The sequence below is a fragment of the Hyperoodon ampullatus genome (genome assembly GCF_949752795.1).
Source record: "Hyperoodon ampullatus genome assembly, chromosome: 19".
NCBI lineage: Eukaryota > Metazoa > Chordata > Mammalia > Artiodactyla > Ziphiidae > Hyperoodon > Hyperoodon ampullatus.
This window is the reverse complement of record NC_136932.1, coordinates 55459803-55487145: the sequence shown is the minus strand read 5'-3', so window position 1 is coordinate 55487145 and position 27343 is coordinate 55459803. Positions and strand designations below refer to the sequence as shown.

Genomic DNA, 27343 nt, shown 5'->3' with positions numbered 1-27343 from the left:
TGAAGGTTAGGCCCTCGCCAGCCCGTCCCATTACTCTTGGGAAAATCGCTCCCTCCAAGACCGGAACGTTCGGACCCTTGTTCCATCAGCTACCAACCCCTGCTTTGGGCCGGAGGCTGCACGCACTGCCGGTTAGCCCCTCCATCTGGGGGAGACCCTGACGCCGCGGTGAAGGATGAGGAGCAGGCAGGCAAGGGGAAGGCAGCCCGGCCACCACTGTTTCTGACTTGAGTGCATCCTTGTTGGACTGCGGAGGAGGCTTGCCTTGCTCAAGGAGAGAAGCCAGACTACTAAGCAGGAGACTGAGAGCTTCGGGCAGATGTGGGACCTCAGCGGTCAGAATGGGGCTGAGACTTCGACGGGACGGGCTCCCAGGCGGGGCGCAGCCCTCACGCACGGGGGTGCCGGCGCCCGGAACCTCCCCGTCGCCCGCAGCACTGCTCACTCGCGGGCAGTGAGCCACCGGTCCGTGCTTCAGCTTCTTGGGGTTCCCAACAGAGGACAGCACTCCGGCACCTCGGCGCCCGTCTGGACCACCGAGAGAAAGCACGAGAGCCAAGTCAGACGCAGCCCCCCGCAGGAGCGGCGGGGCGCACGGAGACTGAGATCCGGGCACTGCGGCCGGCCGCCCTCCCCCACAGCCGCCAGCGCCTGTCTCTCGCTTCCGGCGAGGCTGACAGTTGGGGCGCCGCCGGGTGTGGGGCCGAGGCGGCGGCAGTGTGGTTATCGGCGCACAGCTCCTCTGGCCCCCGCCCCGCCCCCCGCAACTGTTTCCATTCTCGCCGAGCAGCCACGTCCGGGTCGGACACGCGGGACGGCGGCTGGGGATTTCCAAGGGACTTTCTGAGAAAGCCAGTGAAAGTTGGGTGTCGGCTGCGTGGCCCCGGCACTCTTGCTAACACCCACGTCTTCCCTCCGGGACGTAAACTCTAGCCTGGTGGGGTTGTTTCCCAAGGCTTCTTTCAGGTTGAGACCGAACGACAGAAACCGCCGCCCCTGGAGCTCAGCGTGCTGGGCTGGGAAAGTCCTGGAAAAGCTCAGTTGGGATTGGGGTTAACAGACCGCTCCCTGAGCTTGAAGGCATCAGAGAACGGTTCTGGTTTGACAGGACCCGTGAATGGTGACATGAGCGCCTGGGCCAGTCCCAGCTTCCTCCCCTGGGCCTGGGAGGGTCACCGGAGAGGCAGCATCTCTCCCTCCTTCCCACACGGTCCAGGTCACAGGTAACAGGAGACACTGACTCACTAGCAACACCAGGCGGCTAAGACGCCAAGCCCCAGCGCAGGCACCCCTGCCCGAGTCAGAGCTCTGCCCGCGCGCCCGTTCCAGGCACTTCCCCCACTATTCTGGTGGATTGTGTACATGCTGCATATACTGAAGAATGACGAATAAAGGAGAGCAAATGAGTTTTACCTTTTATAAAACTTAAGTTACAGAATTTTCACATTGCTTTATTTTTAGAATCACAAAAATCCTGAGGTAAATAGGATGTAATCACTTTCGTTTTGCAGATGGGGAATAAGAAACTTAGGGAAATAAAAATGAGGACACTTAACAGGATTTTCTGTGGAAATTTAAGTAAATGAGAATTTATGGTAACTATCTAATTCCAAAACAAATAACTCACCTTGGCCAATACCGTGACATCACTCAAGGCCCTCTTACTAGGCCAGAGAGAAAAGGAGAGGCACGAACTAGCCAGACCAAGACCCAGCAGCAACCTGAGGGTCTCCAGTTAGGGGAACGCAGGAAAGTAGGGGAACGGGGGTCACGGGCGTCACTGGTGGGCCTAAGGTATAGGAAGAACAGAAAAAAAGAAGAAAACAAAGAAGGGAAAAAAGGTTTTAAACAGGGTCAAGGGCAAGTGATACGAGGAAGCCTCAGGATTTCTTCAAGGGACACCTGCTGTGCCAGGTCTGGCGGGCAGAAGGCTGCGACCACCAGACACCAGGACGACCAGGCTGACGGGGTTGCCGAGACTCAGGACAGCAGACCTCTGAGACCCAGGGAAGCTCACTAGAAAGGCTACAATCCTGGAGGCTCAGAGACAGATGACGAGGAGGAGAAGGGCCTCTGCTGCTCTGGGAAGATGGCTCCTGGGCGACGAGTTCTCACTGTGCCCAGTTAAGACAAAGGAGGAGGGAGGCAAGGCATCTGTTAGGGGCTTAAGAGCATTCCTAGGGGTTCGTGTTTGCTGGCATGTGACCCAGAGTCCTACCCATGCGCAAGGGCGCAGCCCCGGGCTGTGCGTAGGAAGGCCCGCATCCTACTCCCCACTGAAGTCAGTCTCCGCTAATCCCCCAACCCAAACCACTCCCACCCCACAGCAGCCCAGAGAAGGTAAAATGGCCCAGGGACACACTGTGCTGCTCTCTCAACAGTCTGCTGAACCTCAGAATCGGAGGGCGGCACGTATTTGAAGTTCTGCCCATTTAGTTTCACAACAAAAAATAAGCAGAGGCAGAGACAAGGAGCAAAGACGCTGGCGGCCGTGCATCTCGCTAGGTCTTGATGGCTGTGTCTCTGGATTTGTAGGCCACGCCTCGACTCTTCAGCTCCCGCACGATTCCTGCAGCAGGAAAAGAAACAGCTCTGTGAGGGAAGAAGACTCCAGAAGATAAGAAAGGTCCCTCGGGGACCACTTGGTGAGGGGAAGGGGTGGCGCGCTCTAAGCAAACTGGAGTTCCCGGACGGCTCATCAACCGAACTGCGTGGTCGGCTTGTCACCCTTGAAGATCCAGGCAAGTGCTTGGCAATGACTTGGTAAGAATGAGAAGAAAAAGAGAGACACATTGTAGTCGTCAAAAGCAAGGGTTCTGGAGCCAGGATGCCCGGGTCCCCAAATTCTGGCTCGTTACTTACTAGCTGGGTGACCTTGGACAAGTTATTTAGCCTCTCTGAGATTTGCTTTCCCTCATAGAGTTGTGAGGACTGGCATTAATTCACATAAGAAACTTCCATAGAGCTTGGCACAGTAAATGAACATTGGCCGTTACTATGATTATTATTACCTTGGGGCAGGCGACCAGTGACCGACACCGCATATACACCTGGCTTAAAGTTACCTGAAAGAGAAGAAAAGAGACTGCAGCTTACGAGTGAGTTACAGGGCTTCCCAGGTGGCACAGTGGTTGGGGGTCCGCCTGCCGATGCAGGGGACACGGGTTCGTGCCCCGGTCCGGGAGGATCCCGCATGCCGCGGAGCGGCTGGGCCCGTGAGCCATGGCCGCTGAGCCTGCGCGTCCGGAGCCTGTGCTCTGCGGCGGGAGAGGCCACAACAGTGAGGGGCCCGTGTACCGCAAAAAAAAAAAAAAAAAGAGTGAATTACAACTAAAGACCAAATGGAAGCTTAAGCTAAAAATGAAAGAAATGCCGCCAACTCCCAGAGAAGAGCAATCGCTTCTTTTGGCTCTAAGTGTTAAATGACGGACACAGGACACTTTCCTTGGCTTTCCTCCAACCTCATCGTTCTCACTCTGGGGCCACCTACCCACTGATTGAAGACTCCCCCACACGCACCCTGGCCCTGACAACACAACCAGGCCAGGATAAAGAGAAAGGGAGACACTTACTGACTCGCTGCCACTTGGAGACCCAGCTGTCCTCTGGACTCATCATCGCAATGATTCTAGAAAGGGGAAAGAAATAGACAGTCAGCCTGAGTTGCCTCTACTAGAGAACAGAGAGACCAAGGGAACTGCCCGCCCCGCCCCCCCACCCTGCCCCTTTACTCTGTTCCCAGCCAGCACAAAAGTTCTGGGAGAGGAAACCTAGGAAAAAGCCAAGTATTGAGTTTCTACCAGAAAGCAGGGGAAACTAAGTTCTAGTGCTGGGAAGGGACTGACTCAGAGCTAGTACTGACAAAGGTCCTTTGCACTTATGTCCCTGGCCCACCAGTCACAGGTCAGTCATCAACCCCCAAAGACTATCTCGCCATGCTCAAAAGCACCCTTGGCCTACCGATTCCCTGGGAAATGGGACAGCTTTTGAGGTAGATGGCATTACTGATTACAACCAACACAACCACTGAGGCCTGGAGCCTGGTGCAAAGGGGAGGGTGAGTCAAAACAATGGGTCCTCTTACTAGAAACAAGTTAGACTTAAGCAAGCTCTGCCTTTAATGAGCTGTACAGCCTGACACACGTATGGAGACCTCCCTCAGAATTTCATCAGTAAGATGAAACGAGAAGGTTGAGCTAACATATGAAAAGCCCTAGCACAGAGTAGGTGCTAAGTAAACACGAGCTCTCCTTTATTATCCTAATCACTCTTCTCAGGGTAGCTCTAATCCCAGAGCACAGGCAACAGAGGCTACGCAAGGGCCAGAAGCCTGCTTCCGAGCAGGACAGGTAAGCTTCAGGTGCTTTCAGCAGCTACAGAGGTCACTATACCCCAACTAAAAAAAAAAACAAAAAAGAAGCTACAGAGGTCACTTTTGTCATTCCCCCATTCGATCAAATACTTACTGATCGCCTCCTGTGACAGATCTGTACCAGGCACTGGTATTTGTTGACTGCCTCCTCAGTATCCATTCCCCCTTCTCATTCCCCCTTCTCTTGGTAGCAATCCTGGACTCTTATTTGGGAAGGCTCCCTCCCCATCCAAATCCTACATTCTCAGCTATATGCTTTGAGTGGAACTGACCCCACCTCCAGGGGTGGCAGGTAGGGTAATACTTGCCCTGGCCCGGCAGACCAGTCTGGGGTAGGCACGTATGCAGGCTGTTCTTCTGACCAAAAGTATATTCTCCTCTGTCCTTCACAATCTATCCTTCCAGCCTTAGTGTCTGTTATCCAACCTTACGATTTAAACTGAACAGAATTCCCACCATTCTGCAAACATACCCTGGTTTTCCCACCCCATGCCTTTGCTCGGGTCAGTCCCTTTGTTTAGAACGCTTTTTCTACTTTTCTCTCATCTCAACCTCCTCAAAAATCCTGTACGTCTTTCCTTAATTAAGAGCCTGGCTCATACGCTATCTCCTCCACTTCGGGCTGAGTTCATCAAGCCCTCCTCTGATCTCCTTTAGCCTTTGATATCCTCACTCTTTGAATCCTATTACGCACCAGAATACATAAATAACTCCTACAACTCAACAACAAAAAACCAAAAACCTCATTCAAAAATGGGCAAAAAACTCTACTTGCTCAGTTCTCATCATCAACTCAACTCTTAAGGAACTCGAAAACAATGACAGCTTAACCTGGACACGTGCAGCTATTATGCCCAGACTCTGATAAATGGTCATAACCTTTTGTTTTTTAATTGAACATAGCATGCTTCAGAACTCTCTTGACAATCCTTTAGTAAGACACTGACAATATCAGAGTTGTCACTTAATGTAAAACCCAGAACCGTGGCCCAAAGATGGGAGTCCTCAGAGACTTCTTGCTTAGAAGCTGTAGTTATTTCCAAGTTTTTATAACTGAATTATATTTGAAGAGACTTTTTTCCAAAGATATACAAATGGCCAATAAGCACATGAAAAGATGCTCAACATCACTAATCATTAAGGAAATGCAAATCAAAACCATAAGATAGCACTTCACACCCAACAGAGCAGCTATTATCAAAAACAAAACAAAAAACAGAAAGTAACAAGTGCTGACAAGGATGTGGCGAAACTGGAACCCTTGTACTCTGCTGGTGGGAATGTAAAATGCTGCTGCTATAGAAAACAGTATCGCAGTTCCTCAAAATGTTAAACATAGAATAATCCAGCAACTCCACTTCTGTATATATACCCCAAAGAAGTGAAAGCAGGGACCTGAACAGGTATTTGTAAAGCCATGTTCATGGTAGCATTATTCCTAACAGCCAAAAGGTAGAAGCAATCCACGTGTCCATCAACAGATGCACAGATATATAAAATTTGGTATATACATAAAATGGGATATTATTAAGCTTAAAAAGGAAATTCTGACACATGCTACAATATGGATAAACCTTGAAGACATTATGCTACGTGAAATGAACCAATCACAAAAGGACAAATATTGTAAGATTCCACTTACAGGAAGTACCTAGACTAATCAAATTCACAGGGAAAGTAAAATGGTGGTTGCCAGGGGCTGCGGGGAGGAGGAAATGAGAAGATGAAAAAAGTTCTGGAGGGACTCCCCTGGCGGTCCAGTGGTTAACACTCCACGCTTCCAATGCAGGGGGCGCGAGTTTGATCCCTAGTGGGGGAACTAAGATCCCACATGCCGTGTGGCAAAAAAAAAAAAAAAAAGTTCTGGAGATAGATGGTGGTAATAGTTGCACAAAAATATGAATATATTTAATGCCGTTGAATGAATTCTACACTTAAAAATGGCAAAAAAAATTTATATATATTTTACCAGATTTTAAACAAAGAAAAACAAAACCCTAACATGCAAAACTTTACACTGCGTCTCTCTCACTTGTAAGTATCTCATTGTGTAACTCTTGCCATCTCTCACAGCAGCCACAGATGGGAGCCCATTCATTTGTTAGCACTGGATGGTAACAGTGCTAACGAATGAAGAACCGGAGTATCTGAGCGTGCACATGCACGTGTACATATGTACGAAGTAAAGGTTCCACGACAACATCTGTTTTGCTCAATCCTTTACTCTTCCTTAAAGGCAAACAAAGGAGGAATGAAGTTGGCCCACCTTGAAGGAACTTTAGCATGCACTGGTTTGGGCCCAGTTTGCATGTAGACCCTTAATTGGCCTAGAAACCAAAAGAAACTTAACCCCCAAAGAATACTGCCCTCTGGCTCCTCCCTTGGGGAAGGAAAATTGAGACCTAGCCACTCACACTTCTCTCATTCCCCTTCCCGCCACTGGGCAATCTCACCAAGGGAAAACTTTTCTCTTAGGGCCTCTTAGAGATATCTAAAAGCATCAGCTTTGGGGCCAAAATTTACCCTTCATTTTCAAAAAGGATCTTCATACATTCAACAAATGTGTATTAAGTATCCGTCACCCTCCAGGCCCTATGCCAGGTCATGGTGCATGACATAAACAGTCCCTATCAGCAATGAGCTAATAGTCTAGTGAAGACCTGTCCAGTGGAAATATAATGAAAGCCACGCAAGTCATTTTTAAAATTTTCTGTAGCCATGTTAAAGGAGTAAAGACAAGAGGTGAAATTAACTTCAATAATATATTTCATTTAACCCAACATATTCAAAGTATTATTATTCCGGCATGTGATTAAAACAAGAAAAATCAAGATATTTTACATTCTTTTTCCTTGTGCTGAGTCTCTGAAATCCACTGTACACATTACAGGTAAAGCATATCTGAACTTGGACTAGCCACATTTCAGGTACTCCATGCCACACATGGCTAGTGGCTACTGTACTGGACAGCACAGGACTAGTGTGTCTCAAAATAACTTTGAGACCAACTAGGATTAGGGTCTCAAGAGTCTGTCCACATTTACTTGGTGGGATACGGGTAATGTAAAAGAAGGAATGCAGCAATCTAAAGGGCTTACCCATCAAAGGAAGAGCTGGTGCAGTCATATACCATCTCTCGGTTACCCTTCATCTGAAGGTATGCATCACAATTGTCACAGCCGTCATATTCAAACTGGTCTATAGTCTGGGAGGGGAAAAAAGGAGAGAGGTGAGCGTGAACAAGGCGAAAAGAAAAAACAGCTTTCCCCATACTTGTACCTGGTGAAGTACAAGGCTCCCTATGTTGGTTCTGTCTCATCAGGTCCCCCACCCACCATTCCTACAGCCCCTTTCCTAAGTTCCACTCTCACAATCCTTCTTCTCTTGTTCCCAATTGCGTTTTACCTATTCCTTCCCCTAAATCTCCGTGGGGTCAGGCACCTTCTCCGACTACTCCCTCAGCTGCAGATCCCCACCCTCCTCCAATTCCTAATGTCCTTCGGCTATAACAGAAGTTCACTGAACGTCTGTAAAGGGTCAGGCCTGTGCTGAGAGCTGAAGTCGCGAAGGCATGTGAGAACGCCCATGCCCACGGCTGCAAGATTTGCCTGCGTTCCTACCGACTTAAACGATGGCCTCCTGCTGCTTCCCACGTCCCCCTGCCACCCCCTGGGTCCTGGACCTGACTTCTCTCCTCACTGTTCCTGTAGCCCTGTTCCACCCACTTTCCCCCAGCTTGGTCCCCCATCGCCCGTACAACCAGGTTCCCCACAGACACCTTGACCAGCGAACACAGCAAACAAGCCCGCAGATGCCGCAGGTCTTTCGGCACCGTCTCCAGGGCCATCTTCTCCCACGGAAGAACAACGAAGGAAGGAGACACAATCTCCTCTCGCAGGAAGTAAATAGCAAATTACCCAGAATGCCCGCACTTCCGGTGTCCCAGACTTCCTCTTCCGGCTTGGGAGGCCGCCGGCCCCGCCCCTCCACCCGCCTTAGGAAATGGTTTCTCCCGCCAGGAGGCGGGGCCGGCCGGGAGTCACCTGTGCCGGCGCGCACCCCCGCCACCTGGGCCGGCGCGAGGGCGAGGCCCGGCGGCCGTTGGGCCTGTGGGCGGGGCCCGTGGGGGAGGTGCGGCGCGGTTGGCGCCTGCGCGCGCGTCGCGACCCGGGCGGAATCCCGGCGCGCGGACCGTTTGATCTAGGCCGCTGGCACCGGGCCTCCGGTCCCCTGGAGGATCCTGGATGACAGCGGAGATTCTGTTTTGTCTTCCCGTCTTAAAAGCGCAGAGCCAGCGAGTCCACTGCCTCCCTGTGGATTATCTCTGCAGAGACGAGAAGAAATCCAGGGGCCGCCCCCCCATTCCTAACAGGGAGGGAGCGTGATTGGGTTTCCACTTGCGTCCACAGGAACGCTGGCCGGTGAGCAGACGGCCGAAAAAATGCATATTTAATTATTTCTAAAAGCTCTTTATGTACGTTTCCACGTTCCAGCTGATAATTTACGCTTTGTGCAGCTTTTAGCATTTAGATACAGTTCCTTTACTTCAGATCATCTGTAGGAGATTGTGTCTTTTTTTTTTTTTTTAAATTTCACCCTATGGGATGCTAAATGCCTTTCTCTCTGGTTCAGAACTGCGCACCAGACAACGACCGCCTCTAACATACCTTTCCTGGAGAAACAGAAAGGGAAGATGTGCTTTGTGAGGCCCTGTGGAATTCCTCATACCTCCAATAGCACCAGCTCTGCTGATCCTCACAGTAGTCCCGTGTGTAGGCAGAGCACAGTCGTTTGTGTTTATCTGAACTGGAGCTTGGGATATAAATAGTTTCAGGCCCTGCTGCTCTATCTTCCCAACCAGGCCTCCTAAATGGGAACTGAGCTTCTTCAAGACCCGTCTGCTGCTGGTGCCCGTCCCGTGTCGTGCTCAGATGGGCTCTGTGACTGGGGTTAGGATGTTCTCTATCACTGCATACTTTCTACCTTGGAACACAGTTCACTCTCTTGTCTCACGGAGCTCTCCAACAACTCCGTGAAGTGGGCCCATCTCACGGGTGGAAAAAGGCACCAGGGTATTTGAGTATACTCAAAGATATCTGAGTATTTGCCCAGGGTCACAAAGAAAGTCCCTGAAGCATTATAGAGTGTGAAGTAAACAGTACAATAATAGTACAGATAACGCCCTGAACCACAATGAGAATCCAGTCATACTTTCTCTTTCCCTGATCTCAGTAAACCACGCTTTTAGGGGCTTACAAGCCAAGCCCACCACTCCACTCTGTCCTTTCATAAGTCAGAGCCTAGCCTCTGATATCAGGAATAATTGATCTTTGCCCACGTAGAAGACAAAGTTGTTACCCTGAGTGACAGTCATGACAGAAGAAAACGATGAGACCAGATGGAATTTATGGATAAATATATTAGCAAATAAATACATTTCTCAACATAGTGCCTGATTCAAGCGTCTTTCTGTCTGTTCAGATATAAATACCCACGTGGGTGCCTAGGTGCTAGTTCCCCACTGACTTAGAGGGAAGAACATTCCCAGGTGGGGTCCTGTGCCCACCTTGCTCCCACATTCACATTCCAAATGGGATGATGCCTGAGGGGCCAGCAACGGTCCAAGCGCCCTGGGGTGCGTGGCACCCTGAGGAGGCCCCTCAGCCCTTGCCCCCTCGATACCAGCTGCCCAGGCCAGGCTTCCTGCTCCAACTCCACTCCTTCCTGTGTGCCTCTGGCCTGCATGGCTTATACTGGGAAGCCGGGCCTCTGGGCCATCTAATCCCAAGGGCCCCATATTACCTCTCCTTTGTTCTCCCGTTCCCTATCCCTGGTCTGAGAGAAAACGCCCAGAGAAAACTTCCTTGTTCAGCTGTAATTTTGCCTTTTCTACCCTCCTTCCTTCCTCTTCCTAAATAAAGTCCAGCAGAAATCCTCTTCTTTCCGCCTACTTTGGGACTTTGAGATAGGAGGTCCCCGAGGAAGAGCTATTCCCTTCCCACTACCCTCACCCCTACCCCCAGAGGAACTGAGGCTGCTGGAGTGACAAGGGAGTTTGACGATCCGAGGCTTCGACCCAGTTTCTTCGAAGTGCTGTACCACATCAGGGACGGAACTGCACACCCTGGCTTCCCCTCTGACTTAATATAGTGGATCTGACAAGTACGGACAAGGAGGGGAAAACATCCTCCCTTGTGCACCAGGGGAGGCCCTGCCTGGTGAAACTGCAAAGCCCCCCCTTCTTAGGGCTCAGGGCTCACCTATGCTCCTGATCTTTTTGCAAAGAAGGAAAATGATAAGAACCAGGGTTGCCGCTGATGCAGCAGCCTTACCAAGGAGGAGCCAAAGCCGGTGTGCAGGACTCTCCCAAGCAAGGAGGTGAGAAGGGTCATGCGTTCAGCTGGACCCGTTTGCTGGTATGAACATGAGGCTTGGAATGAGGGAGACCTGCTGGGGCTGGGGAAGGAGGCCCACCTTTATAATAGCGATCTACCTATGCCTAGCTTCCTGCTCTCAAAAAGTCCCAGCCTGCAGGGGAGCCACCCCACACACGTGGTAGCTGGTTGCCTGGCTGGACACAGACGTGCTGCACTGCAGATGCTTCCGCAGACAAGGTCTGGAGCTGGGAGCGGGAGACACCACCTCCTGCCGCCCACCATCACACTCCTCTGCCAGTGGTTCCAGGAGGTACGGCAAAACAGAGGGGTGTTTTCTGAGGTTCTTTCTTTTCTCAGGAGCAGGACTCTGTGCCAGGTAGGGCCCTGAGTCATCTGGCGAGCACCCTCGGTCGGAGCTCGGCCTGAACATCTCACACGGCCTGTTCACACAGCTCCTCGAGCTCCTCTTCTGAGCCTGCATTTAGAGGGAGAGGAGGAAAGAGGTCACTGAGGGTCAGGCCAGTCTTCTGCTTGTTCCACCGGCAAGAGAGTATGGCTGGGAGGGAACTAGAGAGAGGCAGGAGCAGGGAATGGGTCCAGAAGGGTGATCAGATTGAAGGCTGAGAGGGGCCCCCGTTGGGACACAGGGGAGAGAAAACCCAATCTAGAGAAAGAGATACATAGCTAGCAACCAGTGTGTTACCAATACTTACTATTCATTCATTCGCCCAATAAATATTTATTAAGCGCTTGTGGATCTGGCCTGCTACCATGTGCCAAACAGAAGACCAAAAAGACTAAGCGGGGACCTGACAACCTTGTCGGAGAAAAGGTGTGCACGTAAGTGGCAATTATGCCAATGGGGGCAGGACTGGGTTCATAAGAGATGAATCACGGAAGGAGAAAGATCATGTCCAAGTGGAGCATCTAGAAGGGCTTCCTGGGCTTCCCTGGTGGCGCAGTGGTTGAGAGTCCGCCTGCCGATGCAGGGGACACGGGTTCGTGCCCCGGTCCGGGAAGATCCCACCTGCTGCGGAGCGGCTGGGCCCGTGAGCCGTGGCCGCTGAGCCTGCGCGTCCGGAGCCTGTGCTCCGCAACGGGAGAGGCCACAACAGTGAGAGGCCCGCGTACCGCACAAAAAAAAAAAAAAAAAAGATGGGCTTCCTGAAAGTGGGGATAAATGAGCTCGTCCTGCAGGAATAGGGAAGAATTAGATTTATGGGAACAGGAAGGCAGCAGAATATTCTGGGCTGCAGAAACTGCAGGAAGTGTTTACCTGGTTTGGCTAAAGCTTGGAGCAGGGGAAGGGAAGAGGAAGAGTGGAGAATAAGGTTGGGAAGGAAGATGGGGGCTGGCTGGTACGAGGGCCTTGAAGGCCAGACCAGGTTGGACTTTTCTTTACTCTGAACAAAGCAGAACATGTGAAGATTTCTAGAGAGTTTGTTTGAGGAGGATGACCCCGGCAGCAGAACGGAGGGTAGGTGAGCAGGATCACAGTACCGTGCGGCCCTACAGGACACGACACTGCTGTGCAGGGCCCGCCTTCACGGCCCTGTGAGAGGCAAGGGAGGAGCCGGGGGGCTCCCGCCCCGACCTTTAGGCTGCACCTAAGACGTGGACAGGGGCCAGCAGTACTGGAGGAGAATATGGTAAAGCGAGCAGAGACATGGTTAACAGAACCTGGCGTGGATTAGATCTGAAGAGCAGGGGAAAGGGAGGCATTGAAACCAGTTACGAGTTTGAGAGAGAGAGGGGAGGTAGTGCTCTGGCACTGGCAGCACTGATAGTATACACATGACAGGATGCAAAAGGAACCACCAAACACGTGGCCAAATCTGCATTACATGGCCCTATGGAAGCAATTGTTTTCTATACTATAACAGCTTGCATGCCTATCTCTCCACAGACTTGGGTCTCCTGGTTGACAAGTTCCATGTCCTCAGAGCCTGGAACCTAGCACATAGCAAGCATACAACGCAGAAAGAAAAATGGAAGGAAGAAATGAATGGATGGATGGTAGCAGCTCTCAGGTCCTGCCTGTAGGATTCCTAGACCCCAAAGTCTTATATTTCAGGACCTTTGAGGGCAGAGGGGTCCTCCTAGTGATGGCTGTAGGCAAAGAGCTGTGTCATCCACACAATGGGAAAAGATGGGGAAGAGTAGGGGTTGGGGGATCCGGAAGAGGAAGAGGAGGATTTGAGCAAATAAATACCCAGTTAAAGTCAAGGGTTTACATGATCACCATTGGCTGCAATACAGTAATAGGGATGCACTGAGTCCCCAAGAAAATGAAGTCAGTCTGATTAACAAAGATGCATAGAAGGGAAAGCCCTAGTAGTTCTTTTACCCAGGGGAAAGGAGAAAACCACAGGGCTGCTACGAACCACCTGTGATCTCTCTCCTTTTTTTTTTTTTTTTTTTTTTTTGCATCATTCACATAGCTCTTCTCATATAGCCCAGAATTATGGTTATCTGTAGTTATTTCTCCTATAAGATCTCATATGGCCTGGGATTATGGTTTTCAGTAACTATTTGTCCATTGCTCTCCTCAAGAGCAAGGAACAGTTCTTGGCCTTCTTTGTATTTACAGCTAATACTGAGCTATATGCTCAGCAGTACCAATTTTTAAAGTATTGAAACACTCATGATGGAGCTGCTGCCCCAAGCCACCCCAAGTACTTTCTGCTGTCTCAGCCACACTGGTACCTCACCTGAGACCTCCCTAGGATCTGGCAACTAAAGGATTAACACCTGGCAGAGCCAGCATCCTACGCTATGCCAGCTGTCCACTATTTTGAATGTCACCCCTGCTGGAACCTTCTCAGCTTCCATCAACCCTTTGGATGACTTCACCCGTTCTGCCATATCCAGCTCTAGTCTCCTGTCCCCGCCAGACCCATTTCCCCTGAAAACTCACCAGGCTGGGCTGGCAGCACCTGGCAGTGTGGGTAAGGGCATGGCCTACCCTCTGGGGTGTCAGAACTCCATTCGGAAGGCCCCTCCCCAGATGGGTACGGTCCTAGGGGCTGGCGTGTAGTCAGACACAACCACACCGGCTGTGAACTTGGGTAAGTAGGGCCTGGGGTTTCTGGTAGCAGCCTCCTGTCCAGGCCCGGAGGTCCGAAGATCAATGGGTGGGCCTCTGGGGACCAAGGGTATGCCAAGCTGGGGCCATAATGGGGAAAATTCTGGCACACTCGGTGTGCGGCCAAGTCCTGGGGTCGAGAGGCTGGGGAGGGCTCTGAGGCATTCCCCCGCCGTTTCCTCTGTGTGTGTCGGACAGGGAGGCTGGATTTCTGCAAGTGGAAGAGGCTGCTGGGACCAGGGCTGGGGCTGGAGGCATCCGCTGGCCCAGGGGCTGGCTCGGTGAGCGCCCTGGGCCGTTGTGGGCTGGGGAGCTGTCCTGACGGGGCTGCTGGGTTGGATCTGGCTGCTTGCGGATCGGGTGAAGGCAGCTCTGGCTGGAGTTGTGTCCGAGGAATGGCAGGCCTGGACTGCGGGACTCCAGTTTCTGGGCCAGACTTCCTGCCGTGCCACTGGAAATGCTTTTTGTAGTGGTGGTGCCGGTGGTGGTGGTAGTGGACATGGCTGGAAACCTGGGTTTCCCCTGTGGGCACCACTGAGTCCAAAGAACGGGGCCGAGAGGTCATGCTGGGCTGAGCCTCCTCCCGCCGGCGCTCCCCCTCAGGGCTGCAGTATACCAGGGGGTCAAAGTCACTGCTCAGGGAGCTTCGGAAGGTGGAACTGCTGCCGTGGATGCCCTGCAGGCTGACGTCTGTGCAGTTGACCACTGAGTCACTCGAAGAGCCGTGACAGGGCCCTGAACTGGAGTCGCTGGCTGGCCCGTCTGCCAGGTAGCCGCTGCGTTCTGTGCAGTAGCTTTCTCCAGACCCGCTGCTGTCGTGAGGCCTGGCCCGGCGTGGGGGCATGGGGCAGGTGGCAGGGTGCTGCAAAGTGCACCGCAGGTGGCTCAGCCCCCAGCCCTGCGCGGAGGGGCTCTGGGCCACGGCCAGGCGCTGCGGTTCACCTGGAGCCCGGGGATGTGCGCCTCTGGGGAGGCGGTGGTGCCGAGGGCCCACGCCTGGCTCCTGGGATGGTAGGAAGGGACCAGGCCGTGTGGGCCGAGTCGCTGCACTCCGGGAAGGGCCCGACAGGTAGGCAGCAGGCAGGTGGTAGTGGGCATGGCCAGGATGCTGGCGAATGAGGTGGAGTCTTCGGCCTGGTTCTTGGTAAGATCTAGATGGTCCCAGGGACTGAGAAAGCGAATCTCCCTCTGGAAGAGAGAACCAAGAGCACAAGTGTTGGACTCCACAAACGGAAGGAGGGTACATTCAGAAAAGCGTGGCTGTAGCGTACTTATTGAGCCTGTATCGCCCGCAAGCTCCATCAGAGTTTGGATGGCCGAGGATGCTCCTAACCTGCCTGTGCCCAGGGATGCCCTTGCTCCCTCCGGTCAGTTGTCTCCTTGGGGGTTCCACCATGCATGGCAAGTCCTGCTCCTCCCGTCAGCCCTTTGGGGACTTGCACCCAGGGCCACTGCTAGCCCACATTGCACCTTTGGGTGTATTAGAAAAAGGCTCTCTTTCCTGAAGATACTTCACTTTCATCTTTTAGAAGATTGTCATAATATCCAGGTTTTGTTCGAACAGGATACTTTATTGCCAGAAAAGTGGAATAATAAATATACAAATCTTGGACTTCCCAGGTGGCACAGTGGTTAAGAATCCGCCTGACAATGCAGGGGACATGGGTTTGGGCCCTGGTCTGGGAAGATCCCACATACCGCGGAGCAACTAAGCCCGTGAGCCACAACTACTGAGCCTGTGCTCTAGAGCCCGGGAGCCACAACTGCTGAGCCCACGTGCCACAACTGCTGAAGCCTGTGCACCTACAGCCTCTGCTCTGCAACAAGAGAAGCCCGCGCACCGCAACGAGAAGCCTGCGCACCGCAATGAAGAGTAGCCCCCGCTCACCACAACTACAGAAAAGCCCGCGCACAGCAACAAAGACCCAACGCAGCCAAAAATAAATAAATAAATAAATAAATAAATAAACAAACAAATCAGTCCGATTTAAAATCAACAAAATTGTCATGAAAATACATCATAAAGATGCCTGCAATGGAATGGCCGCCCCCTCAGTTGAGGCCCCTTCGAGCAGTGCACAGCTTAAAGAGCAACTGAGGCAGTCCTGCCTTCTCCTCAGCTTCAAGGCAAAACACTTGCCCAGAGGGAAGCCCCTTCTAGACCCATCTGCCTGCACACAGGGGAGTCCCTGGCCCACCTCCTACCTACGATGTTGAACATGCAGAGGGGGCACGTGCGATGCTGATGCAGCCAGGGGTCCACACAGGTGCGATGGAACTCATGGAGGCAGGAAATGACCCGTAGCTCCTGGAGAAAACAAGGGGTCTGAACCAGAGGTGTCTGTAGCTACAGCCGTGGCCAGGAAGCAGGGCGTTCCCGACTCCCTCTGCCCTCTCCTTACTGCCGCCATCTGCTTTCAAAGACCTCACGGTGGGACAGAAACGGTACGGGCTTTGATATCAAGTAGACCTGGCTTTTGCCACTTAGCTGCATGACCTTGGCCAAGTTTCTTAACAGACAGTTTTCTGCTGTAAAATGAGGCTCAAAAACTAATCTACCCCCACCCCTCACTGTCACGAGGCTAAAACGAGACGATGCCTCTAAAGCACCCACTGCAGAGCCTGCCACGTGGTACACACTCAACAAACAGTAGTTCTCTTTCCCTGGAAAGCCAGGAAAATAACCAAACCTCAGGGCTGTCTGTGCAGGATACACAGGACAGAGATGCAGCTCGAGCACTCACACCAGCCTTAAGTGCTTCCTCCCCCCGAGCTCCAGCCTCCCTCCCCAGCCTGGTCATGGAGGTGAACCACGGCCCTGCCTTACCTGGCCCTCCGAGAACTCCTCCAGGCAGATGGCGCACACAGGGGCTGAACTGCAGCTGCTACCCGAGTCTGGCCACTCGGCCCGGGCCCTCCTGCAGCCGGGTTGGTACCTCTTGGTGGCCAGCTGGCTGATGGCCCAGGCTGTTCGCTGCTGAAGGGGATCCTGGGAAGAGGGGTGGGGCCAGAATGGGGCAAGGGCTCCTCTTCCCTCAGCCCTGGGCTCCGGCTTGTACTGGGTTCCCAGCCACCCAGTTAGAGCCCGTGACCACTTGACCACTCCGAGGCGTTTGTATCCTCGGAGTTCACACGTGGCTCTGCCAAGCAGGCGAAGCCCTCCCATCCCATTCCCCACTCATACTATTGACCCCATTCCCCACTCATACTATTGATTTTCCTTCCCTCGACGACCCATGAGAGCGACTTTTTATCCAACTGCCTGCTTGACATCTCCACTTGGATATCTACCAGGCACGTCCAAGCTGACAGGCCCCACGCTGAACTCCTAATCCCATGAACCGCCCCACCGCACACCTGTCCTCCCACAGCCTTCCCCACTCAATAAAGGCAATTCCATTCTTTTAATTGCTCAGGCCAGAAATCTTGTTGCCATTCTTGACCCTTCTCTTGCACTCCATGATCGGTCCATTAGACACCTGTCAGCTTTGCCTTCAAAGTGTCTGGAGGGGCTAACTAATCCTCACCACTTCCACTGCTACCTCCCGAATCCAAGCTACCACGACTGTCCCCTGGATTCCTGTCACAGCCTCTGAGCTGGTTTCTCACCACAGATCAGGTGAGGTCAGATCATGGCTCTCCTTCCGCTCAAAACCCTCCCATGAGTGAAAAAAACAATCCTGACAACGGCCTTAACAGTCCAATGCCCCTGGGCCCCCGTGAACTCTCCGTCCCCGCCTCCTGCTCTGCCCTCTCACTCACTGGATTCCAGCCGCAGGACCGTCCTGCTGTTCCTCAGACATGACGGGCACACTCCTGCCTCAAGGCCCTGGCACTTCCTGTTCTCTCGCCTCAATCACTTTCTCCCCAGGTATCTGCACCGATCACCCCCGCACCCGTGGAGGGTCTTACCCGTCACGTCATCCTCTCAATGAGGCCTTCCCTGGCCTGGCTTTTAAACATTAACCCTGTCCCCTTTCCACTCCCTCCCCTTTTCTATTTTATGTTTCTCCCTGGCACATACCACCGTCTAACTTATTGTATAGTTTACTTATTTATTTACTTACATTTTACTTATGTGTTTACTCATTCATTTTACCTATTTATTGTCTGTCTCTTTCCACTAGAATGAAAGTTCCCCGAGGGGAGGAATCTTTTGTCTTTTTGCTCACTGCACTATCCCCAACACCTGGAACAGTGCCGGGCACAGAACAGGAGCTCACTCTACTTGTTGAATGAATGAACAAATGAGGACTCTCGTGGAGAGAGGCTGCTGGAAATCAGCAAAGTCAGTTGCCGGGGGATTTAGGTGTCAACGGTTCCACGGGCGTAAGGGCACCTTCTTCCTCACTTTGCCCTTCCCGCTCCCCACCTCCCCCCACACGTGCGCCCGCCCACCTCCACCAGGGAGCCCACCCGCCTCACCGGTCTGCTGTGACGGGGGCGGCAGCGGATGCGCAGCACCGAGGCCAGGATGACCACAAAGATGGTGCCCACCACCGTCAGGAGGATCCACACGTCATAGTCTGGCTGGGGGAGCGAGCAGAGAGGGAAAGGGTCACGCTTCTGGAAGGAGCGGGGCCAAGCCGGGAGAAACACAGGAGCCCAGGAGGCACACAGAGGACTGGAGGGCCCCTTGAGTCGTCCAGCAGAGGGGATGAGGTTGCAGGTGGGCTTAGGTGGTCCCTCTCTGCCCACGGGCACTCCTCCCAACGTCAGCTGTGAGAGGTACTATCTCGAGACCCATGTGCTTGGGAAAAAGGGGGACAGGGACCCCTCTGCAAGGTGGAAGCTACCCAGTGAGCAGCTGGCCGAGCTTCCCAGTCGATGGAGAAATACCAGCCAGGCGTCAGGGGGCCTGGGGACCAGGGTTTCATTCTGGCTCTGCTACTCTGTGCCATGAAACCACGATGCTGAAAAACAACCTTAGAGCTCAGCTGACCCAATGTGTTCATTCTGCAGATGAAGCTCAGAGAGGGGAAGAAACTTGCCTAGAGGTGCACAGCTGGTGGACAGAGTTGCGCTAGAGGGTTTCCAAGGTCTCTTTAGCTCCAGGACTCTAAGGGCTTTTGGTGAGAGTCACCGCAGGAAAAAGTGCGGGTGACAGCAGGTGCTGGGGCCGGGGCTGGAGACCTGGCGTGCTTACCCACAACGGGGGCTCCTTCAGCTCAATCCTCACGTGGGCCTTTCGGTTCTTGTACACAAACTCCATCAGCTTCTCGGCATCATTACCCCAGATCAACACCACTGGCCACGTCAGCCCCAGGGGCTGCTGCAGCTGTAGGAGGGAAAGTGCCCACAAGGGTGGCTGTGTCCTGACTTCTTCCCCGGCACATTTCTCTTCCTCCGTCCAGCCCCCTCCTCAAACACCCCACGTCCCGGGTACCTGTTCAGCAGCAGCTCGATCCTCTGTGATGTCAAAGAGGACGGCGCTGGCTCCCCGCTCCCCCGCCATCCGGGCCTGCAGAGACACACAGCAGAGGTCCCGCAGGGGTCAGACACGCAGCCCGTCCACGCCCCGGCCTCGCCCCCGCACGTCCCTTCCTAGGATTCTGCACACACCACACCTCTGTACACTCCCACATATAACACACGCAAGGGGTCGGTGGGGTTAGGATCCCCCGCCCCGCCCCAAGCTCACCCAGGTCCACTGCCTTCCAGGACAACATTCAGTCCTTCCCTTCGTAATGGAACAAACCCCTGACAGGATTTGGTAGGTGCCAGGAGGTGGACTAGGCTCTAGGCCTAAGGACAAATAAGACACAGCCCCTGCCGTCAGGGTGCCTCCAGTCCACCTTCACTAAGAAGCGTGAGAACCGAGGGCAGGGAGCGACCAGCACCCCCCAGGGCCTGGGGGGGGCAGTGACCAGTCCCCAGTACAGAGAGGTGGACAGCTCCTTCAGAACAGAACTGGGCTTTCCAGGGTCCAGCCCTGCCTGACAAGAGGAGCCTGCAGAGCAGCCCGTCCCCCACCTCAGGCCAAGTTCCAGGAGCCTGGGACACTGCTCTCACCCGAGGCATCTATGACAGCCCCAGGCTCAGCCCATCTCACAGCTCTCTCTCCCGGCCACACTCTAGTCTGCAACTCTTTCTCTGGCTCCAGTTCAAGGACGTACTGGAGTCCCTGTCTGGTGCTTAACCCTTCACCCCCTCCCTGAGGGTGGCAGGAGAGACTCGGGTTGGGAGGGACCCGAGGGGCTGTTCCCACAAGGACGCAAGTGTGCGCACGTGCCACATGCACGTGCACATGCGTGCTCGCCAAGGCTCTGAGAGGATCTAGCCAACCAGGCAAAGCAGAGCCAGAAAGAGAACAAAAAGCAGGAATCTAGGGGCTCTGGGTGTGGGGTAAGACCAGGGAGATGAGAGCTGAGGGGGCGGTGGAGGCATGAGGGCAAAGGACCGACGGACAGACCCTGCTCCGGCCTCACTGTCGCCGATGCTCTCCAGCGCTCCTCCCTAGAGCAAAGGCTCACCTTGCGAAGGCATCAGGCTGGGCCCTCAGGCCCCTGGGGCCTCGGATCCTTTCGGGCCTTCCTGCAGGCGCGCTGAAGGAGTTAACCCTTCTGCAAGTAGCGCCGTCAGGAAGAGGAGCCGGTGCTGGGGCTTATACTCCCCGAGCGCTTTGATCTCTGCTCTTCCCTTCCCTGCGAGAGCCTGTTGGGGCAGGTCTCCTGCCAGGCAGGCCAGGGGAGCGCCTCGGCTCCTGCGCCCTGATCCCTACACCCCAGGCGGCCGCAGGGGCCAGAGGGCCCCTCAGAACAGGCAGCCTGCAGGCAGGAGAGCCCCGGGAGGGTGGTGGAGACACTCAAGTGGGGCCTTTTCGGCCAGGAGGGTACCTTCCCTCTTCCCTTCCTCCTCCCCTGAGGAGCTGGGCCAGGCCCTCTACCAGCACCCAGGCCCAGCCCAGGCCCAGGCTCGCCAGGCTAATTGACTGGAAATTCACAGGACTTGAGAATGGAACCGCTGAAGAAATGGAGAGGTCACAGCCCTCATCCTCCTCCAGCCGGCTTATTCCCAGGAAGTCTCCCCGACCGAGGCGACCCCAGGCAAAAAGAAGTTGTCCAGTCTTCAGAGCCCCCCAAACCAGGGCATGGGAGCAGCCCTAGGGGAAAAGGAGAAGGACGCGTTCTGCTAATCTCACCGTCCATGACTTAACCAAGGGGTGGGGAGGTCACCCCAGTAGTCACAGAACTGAGACTCCTGGATGCTCAGTGCTACTAGGGCCTCATGTTTCCCATCCCCAGAATGAGACCTTGAACCCAGCCCAGCCTGGAAGAGCAGGAGGCAAGGGCAGAGACTTCCTTCTCTGGAGATGTTCTCACTTCCCTAGCCCTCTCTTCTTGAAGGGTTGGGGTAGGAACGGTGGAAAGTAATGACCCTGACGTTCAAACACCCCAGCCGATTACAGCCCATAATTGCAAAGTTGTAAAAGTGATCAAAGAGAGAGGGTTGGCCAACAGGGGAAACAAACAGGCCTTTCAGACAGTGGGTGCCTGTGTCCAGAGTTCTAGGACTCAAAAAGCAAGATTTGGGGCCAGATGGCAGCCCACTCAGGGGCCACCCATGCCGCCCTGCAGTCCACCTGTACCCAAGCAAGAGGGAGGGAGGGAGTGAGAGAGAGAAGCACTTCTTCCAGACCAGAACCTGGAAGACAGAGAGGACGGGCAGGCCCTCCAGACAGGAAGAATGGGCTTTAGAAAGACAACCCAGAGACCTCTTTGGGAGCTGCAGAGATTCAGCCAGCCCTCTAAGAGCAGCGAGCAGGCTGCCCACGGCCTTTAGCAGTGGAAGCCAATACGTTCCAGGACTTCTGCACTTCCACACTCTGTACTTCCTTGCACCTTAGATTTTCCCCTCCAGACACAGTGACAGTCACTGTGTATCTCCTCCTCATCAAAGACTGACTGAGCACCCACTGTGCTCAGGGCAGCAAGCCAGGGAAGGCCAAGCCCTCCAGAAAAACTCATAATCTAGCTGTGGAGACAAAGCATATACGTACGATTATAATGCTGATGACAACATTCTAGAGTACAAATGAATGAAACAGACCAGTCGTTTCCAAACCCTTTTTTCACTGCAGAGAGCCCTTCCCTCCGTTGTGCCCCCCACAATACACACACACACACACACAGACTGACACAAATCTTCAATACAAAACAGATAAAAGTGAGCTGAGGTTGAGGGTGGGATTAGGGGTAAGAAGGACCCTTGGCGTCCCCCCAACCCCAGCCCCTGCCAAGGCACCTCCATGAAACCTGGTGTGAAAAGCATGGCCAGAGACCCTGGCAGCATTCCAGGAGGGAAGGATTTCTGCTCCTAGTAGCCCAGCTGGGCTGAGCCAGTTAGGAAAGATTCAATACAAGAGGTAGGATTCACCTAGGCTCGAAAGCAAGGGGAGGAGGAAGCAGAGGGGATATAACTGTTACTGAGACCCACTCTGCCCCGACTGTTTAGGTCTGAGAGCTAAATCTGCCATCAGCCATTAGCTGTGAGACTTTGGGCAAGTCACTGAACGGCTCTGTGCCACAGTTTTCCTTTCCGTAAACTAGGGATAATAACAGGACCTACTTCACAGGGTTGTTCTGAGGACTATATAAGTTACTCCATGTAAAGCCTTATAATATGCGCCTGGCACATAGTAAGTATTCCTTAAGTATTTATTTGTTTTTTTGTATCTGTCATTAAGCCACTCTTAAGTATTAGTTATTATCCTATCAGCTACCGCCATGTGCTTTGCGTACATGATTTCACTTACTCCTCACAACAACTCCATAAGACAGGCATCAGCTCCACTTTTGAATTGAGGAAAAAACAGAGGCTCAGAGAGGCTGAACAACTTGCCCAGGGTCACACAGCTGATAAGCAGTGGAGGCAGAATTCCCACCCAGGACTTCAGCCTTCCAAGTACCTGGTCAGCAGGGAGTGTTCTCTGTGGTAAGAAAGGCAGGCCTTGTACCCAACTTTTTTGCCTCCAGAGCCAGCTCCTTCCACCAGATAAAAGGCCACTGCTCCAGCCCAGGCATGAGGTGCTAAGGGGAATCACAAGGATGGCTGTGGAGTTGCTAATAAAGAAACAGAAACCAATCTGGGTGACTGGGTAGGGGGAGGAAGGTGGTAGGTATGCTGACAAGAATGAGAGTCCAGAAGAACTACAGTGAGGGTCAGAGATCAAAAGAGGGAACCATGACAGAAAAAGGCCAACCTTGTTAACTATGGAAGCATAGGATGATGATGCCAATGACAAGGACAGCAGTGACCGCTGCAGTCATTTACGGAGTGACTGCTGTGCACTTGGCATCTGTACTGTCTCCTCAACTCCTCATAACTACTATAAGGTATGAGCCCTGTTATTGTTCCCCTTTTACAGATGGGGAAACAGAGGCTCAGAGAGCTGAGCTAAAATGTCCAGGTCACACTGAGGGGAGAAGCCAGGCTCCAGACCTGGGGCTGTCTGGCTCAAGAGCCCCAGTTCCGGGGATGGGGACAGCACCACTGACACTAATTGATTTGCCAGAGCAGAGCTGACTGAGGTCAGTGGTTTTCGAATTTCCTCACCAAAGACCCACCTTTCCCCTATGCCTCCCACAAGCCCTGTATTTAAATATGTTTTACCAAACTACCTGCATTTATTATGCACAGTTCCTTTTCCTATGAGATAACTTGTATTAACACATTGAACTGATAGAATTCAACCAAAAGCAAAAAAAATGAAGAGTTTAGTTAAGCCTGTGGGAAGTCTAAAATATTGGAAGTAGCCCAAAGATCCACATTACTACCTTCACAGACCTCCTTTGGGCCAGGGGATCCCAGGTAGGAGCTACTTGGTCAGGTCAAAGGATGAGAGAGCCGAGGGATGCCTTGGACCTGACCCGCGGGAGAGCCTGGGGCCAGAGCAGTTCCGCAGAGTGATGGCGGGGGGGCGGGGGGTGGGCACGGGAAGCTCAGGCAGTGACCTCAGAAAGAAAAAAGGTCACAGGGCAGCAGCCGAGGTGCTTCTTCCGAACTCCTAACGGGTTTTTGATTTTGTGTTTCATTTAGCTCAGGGACTATTTGGCACTTGACGCACACTATTTCCATCCTCACGATGATCACTGGGGTAGGAAATAAAAGTCCCATTTTATGGTAGTGGAAACAAAGGCCCAACAAGGTTAATTAAGTACCTCAAAGAGCACTGACCACATGTTCCTTGTCACCCAGTGTCTGTTCACATGGCTCATTTCTCCTACAGGAGAGTGGTCCTCTAGGGGCGAGAAGAAAACCTCCTAGGTGGACACATCCCGGCGGGTTGCCGAGTGCCCACGCGCATGTGAAATCACACGCTGCTTCAGAGGCACAGCAGAGCTCTCAGACCTCGTCCTCCTCCATCTGTCTGTCTCCCTCCCCTCTCTGTAACTCATACTCACCCACCTAACACTGGGCACTCATCTACCAAATGAATAAATGAAGGACATTTGCCCATATTTTGTCAAGCAATGGAAATGAAATAGTCAGAGGTAGGGTAGCCTCAGCCTAACAAAATGCTGCTGCCAGTAGGACACTTACAGTCCTGCAGAGACACCACACCCTCCAGCTCCTCAGGTGTGTCCTGGACGCCATCTCCCACCTCCCCAAGGCCCCTTCTGCATCAGCACCAGGCTGGGAGAATATCTTCCCCTATCTGTGGGCACCACATTCCGAGTCCTGCCCGAGTCCCTGCCCCCTGGGGGATCACGTAAGAACCCAGGCTGTTTCCTTGAGACTCGTGGCCCAGGAAACAGCCCTCGGGAGGATCACGAATCCCCTGGGCCAGAGTTCAAGGAGCAGGCGCGTAGGGCGGGACCGTCACCCTCCTCTCTCACCACCCCTGGGAGCAGGACCCCCTCCCCGAAGTCTGCCTGACCGCGCCACCCACAATCTAACTACGCTCTGGCTTGGGTCACCACGAGACTCTTTTCACGTATGTTCAGTTTTTCCAGCCAGGATGGGAGGTAACAGAGCACAGAGGTTAAACGCTCAGGTTTGAGACGTGGACGAGGCTCGGTTCACATCTCAGCTGTGCTCCTTCCTGTCTCTGTCAGCCTGGCAAGTTACTTAAGGTTTCTGATCCTCATGTGTCTTATATGTCAAATAGAGAATAACAGTGTCTAGTTTTCCTGACTGTTGTGAAAAGTAAATGAGAATTAATATATAAGAAGTATCTCTCCCATGTCCCACCTGGCACATGATAAGCACAAAGAAAATAGTAACTAATGTTAAAGCAGGGGTCACGAATGCAAATGTGTACAGGCCCGATGAGGTAGCAGGCCAGTGGGGAGCATGGCAAACCAGAAAGCCCATGACAGTGGCAAGGTGGCAGCTGCTGCCAGCTCCAGCCAAAGGTGCCCCGAGGAAGTGTGGGGCTGCCGGTTTGCAATCTCGGAGGAAGAGTGTTTGAATGGCTTCTGTTTCCACTCTTCTTGCACAGTGCTCAGTGAACATTTCTGAAAGATGGAAAAGCCCTCCAGCTGACTCCCTCTTTGCTCTGATGCTAGGCAGGGGAAGGGGTGTAGGAATTTCCAGGTGATGGGGAAAGAGCTAGGATGGGGCATGTGCTCTAGATGACAGCCAAAACGTTCTGCTGGCACATGGTTGGTGGGGAGGGGACAGTGGCCTGAATTTCCACGTCTCTCAGACCAGTCATGGGTTATAAAAACCTGAATTGAACACATCACTCTCAGGAAACAAGCAGACAAAGAGCACAGGACCTCTCACAGTCCAGAGCTGGGCGCGCAGAGGTTCAGGGTGTGCGGGGGTCAAGTGCGAATCTACCTTGCTGGCCAGTGACAGGCAGGGGCGGGGGGCCCGCTGGGGGCTCTCCAGCTTGACAATGCTGATGAATCCAGGCTCCAGATTGTCGTCGTCACTGGCGTTGCACAGGTACAGGGGGTGGGACTGCAGAGAGAGAGAGAGACAGGTTAGGGGGCTCTAGGGAGCAGAAGGCACAGCTGGGAGAGCCAAGCACGTCCCCACTGGTCTCACAGGTACCTGGCGGGTCTCCTGGTGTCACGAAAGAGGGGGCCTTCTTATCAGATGGCCTCATGGTGAGCTAGGAGCCACCAGCTGTCATTTCAGGGGTGCCAGGGCCAAGGACACATGGAGGTGGGGGCAGATAGGAGCAAGGGGTGTGTAAATGAAGAGCCTGCTGCAAAGCCGTTCCAACAATCCTCAAGCCCTGCTTTTCCAAACTGGTCAGCTGCAAAGGGCTCTTCTCCTGGCCCCAGCCTCTCTCACCTCCTAATTCTGCTCCCCAAATCCCAGGCTGCGAGCCTGTATCAGTGCCTTCAGAATCCTGCCTTCCCTCCTTGCTCCCCCAGGGCAATGCTGGGCGCTGCTGGAGCCTCCTGTCTCCTCGGCAGCTGTGGCCACGGAGATTCCCATCTCTCCTGTGGCTTGGGTCTTCTCACTTGGTGCCACCTCGCTCCTCTCAGCATCCCCCTTTGCTTATCCTGGGATTAAGCAGGGTGCTGATAGGGAGAAGAACTATTTTGGGATGAGGCTTGGCTAAGAGTTAAGCCTTGAATAGCACAATTCCTAGGAGTTGGTCCTGTCCTCAGGAATGATGCGGCCTGCTCAGCCCACCTGCTCTGAGGGTATGGCAGGTCCAGTCCGAAACCCTGAGCCTCTAGCCCGGCTGGTGCTGAGCAACGACTAAGGGGAAGTGGGCCTTAGACATGCTAACAGAGACCAAAGGGCCCCTCATCAAAGGGATGAGACTGCCTTTCTATACACACCCTTCTCCTTCAGGGTGATCCTAATACCCCCTTGAATCTAATTTTCCTAGAGTACTGTGACAAAGGATAATCCTATGGGCCAGGGGTTCCCACATGGTGGAAACCCAGTGTATTCTGGCAAGAAAGGGAACTTCCTACTAGGGAGCTGCCCACGATTCCCTGGCTACTGCTGTTAGACTAAAGGACTTCCAGAAAGAACCATCAGAGGAACCAGAGAGAATTTTGAATTTATGAAGATGTTTATGAACATGATAATGTCAGTGATGGACTTAAAAGCACAGTCAGGGCTTCCCTGGTGGCGCAGTGGTTAAGAATCCGCCTGCCAATGCAGGGGACACGGGTTCGAGCCCTGGTCCGGGAAGATCCCACATGCCGTGGAGCAACAAAGCCCATGTGCCACAACTACTGAAGCCCGCACCTAGAGCCCGTGCTCTGCGACAAAAGAAGCCACCTCAATGAGAAGCCCACGCACCGCAACGAGAAGCCCGCACACCACAACGAAGAGTAGCCCCCGCTCTCTGCAACTAGAGAAAGCCCGCGCACAGCAATGAAGACCCAAAGCAGCCAAAAAAATAAAATAAAATAAATAAAAGCACAGTCACTTTTTGAAAGCACTTTCAGCCTATTTCCTCTCACTGTATCACTGCAGTCCCTTGAACATAGTAGGTTCTCAATACATATGCACTACCTCACTTTGGGCAGGGGGTGATGAGATGGAAGGGGTGTCCATTCTTGCTCCCAGAAATTAAGGACTATTAGT

The 27343-nt window shown here is 53.2% G+C and overlaps 2 protein-coding genes across 2 annotated transcripts in view; both read right to left on the bottom strand.

Annotated features, from left to right (window-relative positions):
* Positions 1–2471: 2471 nt before the first annotated feature.
* Positions 2472–8219, bottom strand: SUPT4H1 (SPT4 homolog, DSIF elongation factor subunit; the record flags this gene model as incomplete). Its single annotated transcript, XM_079726448.1, has 5 exons — positions 2472–2569; positions 3012–3065; positions 3573–3628; positions 7471–7577; positions 8151–8219. 5 exons carry the CDS (start codon positions 8217–8219, stop codon positions 2502–2504), a joined length of 354 nt encoding a protein of 117 aa, XP_079582574.1. The 3' UTR covers positions 2472–2501.
* Positions 8220–11116: 2897 nt separating this feature from the next.
* The window catches only part of RNF43 (ring finger protein 43), a gene marked incomplete at its 5' end in the record, with an annotated part of 58352 nt that continues 42125 nt past the window's right edge, over positions 11117–27343 (bottom strand). The window contains 8 exons of the mRNA XM_079726316.1: positions 11117–11224; positions 13667–15022; positions 16040–16142; positions 16662–16823; positions 18260–18364; positions 18981–19112; positions 19221–19295; positions 25622–25744. Coding sequence (XP_079582442.1) covers positions 11181–11224; positions 13667–15022; positions 16040–16142; positions 16662–16823; positions 18260–18364; positions 18981–19112; positions 19221–19295; positions 25622–25744 — 2100 coding nt within the window. The 3' untranslated portion in view covers positions 11117–11180. The remainder of the gene's footprint in view (positions 11225–13666; positions 15023–16039; positions 16143–16661; positions 16824–18259; positions 18365–18980; positions 19113–19220; positions 19296–25621; positions 25745–27343) is intronic.